Source organism: Thermothelomyces thermophilus, chromosome 2, assembly GCF_000226095.1.
Source record: "Thermothelomyces thermophilus ATCC 42464 chromosome 2, complete sequence".
In the NCBI taxonomy this organism is placed as follows: Eukaryota; Fungi; Ascomycota; class Sordariomycetes; order Sordariales; family Chaetomiaceae; genus Thermothelomyces; species Thermothelomyces thermophilus.
Window position 1 is genome coordinate 2,553,173 of NC_016473.1, and position 6,359 is coordinate 2,559,531.

Genomic DNA, 6,359 nt, shown 5'->3' on the forward strand with positions numbered 1-6,359 from the left:
AACATTAGACTTATCTTTGGTCGTCTTCTTCTAGTCCTGCTTCTATGCTACGTCTATATCTATAGCTCTAGGGTACGTCCTATACAAGGTACTAATATACGTTTGCTTTTTCTTGTCGTTAGCTTTAACCGTAGTTCTATTTATTTAACCTTGTTTCTATTACTCTCGTATATAGAGTCAATTATTGATTCTAATGGCCTATACAATATATTTATCTAAGGTCTTAGGCCGATCATACTTATATAGCTTATCTTTAACCTTTTCCTTTAAGCCGTTATAGAATAGTTATATTAATGCCTTATCATTAAGCTAAGACTTAAGCATGTCCTGTCTAAACTATATAGTATAGAAGGCTACTAACTTAGTCTATTAGAGATTAGCGAGTCTTTCTTACGTATAAATCTTCTCGTTCTTATCGCTAAAAACCTTCTAAAGCTCTTCTTCGAAACGGTCGTAAGATCGGAAGACTGCCTACGTAAACGCGTCTCGGTCGTCTTTGTCTTCCTTAGTAAGATAGTCATTCTATATAGGCTCGAACTATCTAAGTGCCTTGCCCTCTAGTCTTATAGCTATATAGAGGACTTTAGCTTTATTATTTAGAAACTTATTATCATTAAGCTAGAAGTAGGATCAGAGGTTCGTCAGGAATCCTACAAGATCTTCCTTAGTTCCTCTATATTTACTAGGTAGTTCGATCTTAATATAGCTTGCTATGACGAACCCAACTCAGACTTCTTCTAAAAGGGTTCAGACGAAGGTAGATTGAGCAGGACAAGCAGGCAGGTCGTCTAAGGGATTTGGTAAAGCCAAAGGGTTTACAATAACACTTAGAGTTGTCTCTTATAGTAATCAGCAATGCTTAGTATAAGTACTATGATTGTAATTGTTACTACTAGTAAACTCTCAGAGTCCACTTAATGAGTGACTAGCTAGCTATATATATATAATTATCTGCCCCTCTTTAATAGTTATCACTAGTACCATTTCTCCTTTTACTCCGTGATTCCGCGTTGTCGACGGTGATATGTTATTATCACTAGTGAAGACCTTAGTCTTGGCGGTGATAATCTTCTGATTAGTCCGTTAAGTGATTGGCTGTCGGAATGTCCCATGTCCTGGCTGTAGCCTGCCAGGCCGTCTATATACTTATCCGTGATACGATGCCCCTCCTCTAAGGCTTTCGACCCGAAAGCCCTCTTAGGCCGTTTCAAATAGTGTTAATACCCTTCGCTTATAAGTATTGCATTCTTCCTGTTTCTGTATTGCGGTCGCTATGTTGACAAGATGCTGGTAGAGAAACGGAAGTCGTATTCTGTATGTTACCGTGCTTCCCTTGCTCAGAACATCGCTAAGAACGGTTTTGTCGTTATGCCTTGCTCTTGGTGCGTGTCACAAGGTCTTATCTACAAAATAATCGCGTATATAAAGTGTTATAAGGCCTACGTTTGTTAAGGTTATTCTTACAATGGCTTAGGTATCCTGCTTTCTTCCTATAAGCTTGTCTCTTTTTTTTTTTTTTTTTAAGTATGATTCCTAATGTTCGTTCTAGTAGATCGTATTCTCTAGGAGTAGCGTTATATCAAGGATACTAAGCATCGTACCAAGCTTGAGCTAGATAAATCCTAATGCCGTCTAGAAGAAGCTTAGCACGAGTTATCTAAAAAGCTTACACGGCTCCGGCGTCTTTGTCAGCAGAAGAAGTTTTTGGTAGAGAAAGGTGCCGATATAGTAGCGCGTGGTCTGTCAACCTTGGACGAGTTAGAGGCGGTTAAGTGGTAAGAGGCGCTTACTATGTCCTCGTTAGAGATTAATGATGCTGCCGATGCTATCGACTAGGGCGTCGTCTTTAGTTCTGTCTCGGGTTTTCCTTTAGTCGATCTAGGTTCTGCTAATAGAACTGTTCTAGTTTCTTAGGGCAGTTCAAGTTCTTAACTAGCTCCTATAAGTTGTCCTCTAGTCTAAAATTAAGCCATTTAACTAGATACTATAGTTCCCTATTAATAATATATAAATCTAGAATTTCTTCGACGTCCTATTCTTTCTCTTTGTCCTTTGCTTCGATGTATATAGTAGCCTTAGCGTTTTTTGGTACTAGTTTAAGAAGTAAAATATGAAAAACATCTGTCTATAGTCGTATAGATGACGGTAATAATAGTCAGTAGTTAGATGTCGAAATTCGTTCTTTGATAACGAAGGGTCCGATCTTCTTAAAGTCTAGCTTTGTGCTTAGTCGTTTGGTTTGTAAATTTCGTGCGATTAGGTAGACTTTGTCTCCCCTCTCTAGGCGAGGTCCCTCGAGCCTATATTTGTCGTAGTAGTTCTTTATTCTAGTCTTGATAAACTCGAGTTCCTTTTTAAGCTTTTTATGTAGTACGTATATTTGTTCTGCTTTAACTATTGCTCTTAGCACTATGACCTCTAGTCCTTGCCTAAGGTCTGCTTTATATCTATAGTTCGCGAAGAACGGTGTAACTTTGGTTATTTCTATTAGCATTATATTATAAGCGAGTTGTGCTATTGGCAATAGCATGACCTAGTCGTTTTGCTAGTAGTTAACGTAAGAGCAGAGGTACTATTTAATAACTTGGTTTAGTTGCTCTATTTGTCCGTTAGTCTATAGGTAATATGCCGTTGACAGCTTACTATTAACGCCTAATCGTTGTATTAACGCTTGCTAGAACTTCGACGTGAACTTTATGTCTCTGTTAGTGATCTATTCTTGCGGCCAAGCATGCACTGATGTAACTTGCTAATAGATCACGTCTGCTAACTGTTCTGCTGTCTAGGACTCCTTATAGGGAAAGAAGTATACCTACTTGGTTAGGCAATCTACTATAGTAAGAATACTATTATAGGTTACTCCTGTAGCTATGTCCTTAGATTCTAGTAACTTCGTAATAAAGTCTATTGTAATTAAACTCTATAGTTTGTTAGCTATTAGTAGTAGCTAAAGTAGCCTATATAGCTTATGTCATGCCGTTTTGCTTCGATTACAGATATCGTAGTTCCATACGACTTCCTTAACTCGTACCGTTAACTATAGAAAGTCGTAGTATCTCTTGACTTATGTGACAGTCTTCGTGACTCCTTTGTATCCTCCGAGTTTTAACTCGTAGAGTTCTCGAATCATTTGTAGCTATTGATCTTTGTCGTAGATATATGCTTTGCCTCGGTACTAGAGTTTTCTATCTCTTTCTTCTACTCCATTAGGTACCAGTGGTCCGGGTGCTACTTAATACTATACCTTGTTGATCCTTTCTTCTCGAAAGATTACGTAGTATTCTAGGAATGAGTCAAGTAGATTATCTTCTATAGGTATCTATATTTTGTAATGTAGCGTTCCGTCTGTCTGTTCCTTAAACAATGGTAGTGTCGTTCTTGTTTGTCCTTCTATATGATCCGTTTATTGACTTAAGATGTCTGCTTATATGTTCTCTTTGCCCTTCTTGTAGCAGATCTCAAAGTTAAATTCCATAAGGAATTCTACCTATTGTATTTGTTGTCTGTTAAGCTCCTTTGTCGTTATAAAGTATCGCAAATTCTTATAATCTATATATACTTGTACTAGTTTAATTGTACCGCTAAGGTATAATTGCCATTCCTTAAAAGCTTCGATAATTACAAGTAGTTCCTTATTATAGATTAGATAATTAAGACATAGTCTGTCAAGCTTCTTTAAAAAGAAGGCTATAGAATATAGCTTTCCTTGTCTATCTCGTTATCCTAATTATCCTCTAATGGCGTAGTCTGAAGCGTCTATTTCTACCTCGAATAGCTTCTTGGGGTCTGGTAGTACTAGTATTAGATCTTTAGTAATGGCGTTACAGATCTACGTAAATGCTTACTCGTGTTACTCTTCCCATTGGAATTTAGCATTCTTCCTGGTAAGTTCGTGTAAAGGTCGTATAATCGCTCTAAAGTTCCTAATGAACATCTAGTAGAAGTTTATAAATCCGATAAAGCTTCGTACTTCCGTGACTAACGTCGGTTATAGCCAATTCTTGATAGCTTTAATCTTTAAAGGTTCTATCTAGATTTATCCTAGGGATATTTCGTATCCTAAAAAGACTATCTTCCTGACATAGAATTCGCTCTTTTCCTTATTAACTAATAGCTTGTACGTGTATAGCGTGTCTAGTACTGCTTTCACGTGCTTCCGGTGTTCGTCTATCGTCTTGGAGAAGATAAGTATATCGTCGAGATAACATACTACGAATTTGTCGAGAAAGGGTCAGATAGCTTGATCGATCAGGGCTTAGAACGTTGCCGGCGCGTTTGTAAGTCTAAATAGCATGACGAGGTACTCGTAGTAGCTATAGGGTATCCTAAAGGCCGTTTTCTACTCGTTGCCTTCTTTGATCTGTATATAGTTATAGGCCGATAGCAAGTCAAGATATGTAAAATATTAGGCTCCTGCTAACTAATCTTGGAGCCGTAAGATTAGTAGTAACAGGTATCGGTTTTTCACGGTCTATTTGTTAAGTTACTAATAGTCAATATATAACTATAGCTTTCTATCTTTCTTAGGCATAAATAGGATTAGGTAGCCTGCTAGCGATATCGATAGGCGGATATATCCTCTTTAAAGGTTCTCCTCTAAATATTGCTTAAGTTCTTCGTTCTATATCTGGCTTATATAGTAGATCTTGAAGAACTTTAGTCGTGCTCCTTCCTTAAGCTTGATCTCGTAATCCTATAGGCCGTATTCTAGTAGTCCTTCTAGATGTTTTGGTTCGAATGCTAGGTGTCCTTTGTATTCCTTTAGTACTTCCCTAGTCTTGTCTTGTCTCTTGGTTTTCTAGTAGTATACGAACTTGGTTCTATCTATAGTGATACTAGCGATTTCTCCTGTCTTAACCTACTACTCTAATTGCAGTGCCCCGCATTCGTCAACGGAGAGAATAGCTATCGGCGGTTCAGCTCGTTCCTCCTGTCGCGATATTGGTGTCATTATGCCGCCTCTTCCAGAGTCTGTAGTAGTCTGCCTGCCACTGTCTGTCTCTTATAGTAGATCTATAGAATATGCCTTCCCCTAAGTATTGTCTGCTCGCGATCCTTGCGTACTCCCTATCTTACTAGTCAAATACGACTCTATTCGGGGTTATAGGTAGCTACCATTCTTCTAGCTAATGTCTAGGTTGTAGTCTTTATACTATGGTAACCCTAATATTATATCTTTGTCGTTACCTATGTTTACGATACTAAATACGACTACTATAGTCTTCCCTATTATAGTAATATTGATCGGTTCGGTCTCCTTACATACCTATTACGTTAGAAATGGCCCTTTGACTATGCCATACTTCTGCTTCATTCTCTAGGGTATCTATAGCTAATTTACAAGTGTCGGCGAAATCAGATTTATCTCTGCTCTACTATCTACTAGTACAAGCATTTTGTGCTGTTTCTACTATACTATTATCTATAATCGCTTATCTTGCCACCGTCGTCCAAAGATTATAGCGATTTCCTATATCTCTGTTAGGAGGTCTTAATATAGTGGTTTCTTACGCTAGTCCCTCCTATACTACGCTACTACTCGCTACTACGCGGGCGTTAATGGTTTCCGGGCCCCGCGAAGGGCCCTAACCCGTTTCCTAGGTCAGTGCTAACCTCTTCGGTTGTTTGGCTAATAGCGGCTTTATCAATCGTACTTATTTCTGTAAGCTATTAAGTGCTTACGGCTTCCTACCATTAGGTCTGTTCTGCTTTCTGTCGTGCGTGCTATAGCTTTGTCTGAAGCTCCCGAATTCGCAATTTCTTTTCGTCTACGTGATAGAGGCAATCGTTGCTCTAGCACGAGTCCTACGTGTCTCGTCCTGTTCTACAGTACCTAGGCTAGGCTTGTCTTGGAACTATCGTAATGCTTTCTAAATCGCAGGCTTCGATCTTCTAGAGTAATTCGGCCACTCTATTTCCTATATTGTAGACCTATTCTATAGGGTGTAAGCTTCTGTCTTTATTTCCTTGTCAGGTCGGCTAGTAATTGTTTTCGAATTTGTCGCGGAAGTAGTATTGGCATTTGTATGCCATATACTAGAACTAGGGTACTTGCGTATATGCCTCGTGTCGAGGGTATAGTCGTGTAGCGTCGCCTAGGAGGTATTAGAATTCTTTCCTGAATCCTTCCTATTATACGTAGACTATAGATACTCTAGTGCTAATATAGGAGTATTTCTTCTAGTAGCTTTCTTACGTATGCTCGTCTTTTCTGCGGTTCGCGTGTATAAACTAGTATTCTAGGTTCCGCACGTCATTACTAAGTTACTAGCCGTCAAGATACTTGGTATAGCTATTAGGCCTATCATATATTATAGGCTATTCTCCTTTAATAGTTTCTATAATATGTTAGAGTTCCC

At 38.6% G+C, this 6,359-nt stretch overlaps 1 protein-coding gene across 1 annotated transcript; it reads left to right on the top strand.

Annotated features, from left to right (window-relative positions):
- Window positions 1-713: 713 nt before the first annotated feature.
- Window positions 714-1,779, top strand: MYCTH_79143 (uncharacterized protein; the record flags this gene model as incomplete). Its single annotated transcript, XM_003661624.1, has 2 exons — window positions 714-1,443; window positions 1,648-1,779. Exons 1-2 carry the CDS (start codon window positions 1,285-1,287, stop codon window positions 1,777-1,779), a joined length of 291 nt encoding a protein of 96 aa, XP_003661672.1. The 5' UTR covers window positions 714-1,284.
- Between the last annotated feature and the right edge of the window lie 4,580 nt (window positions 1,780-6,359).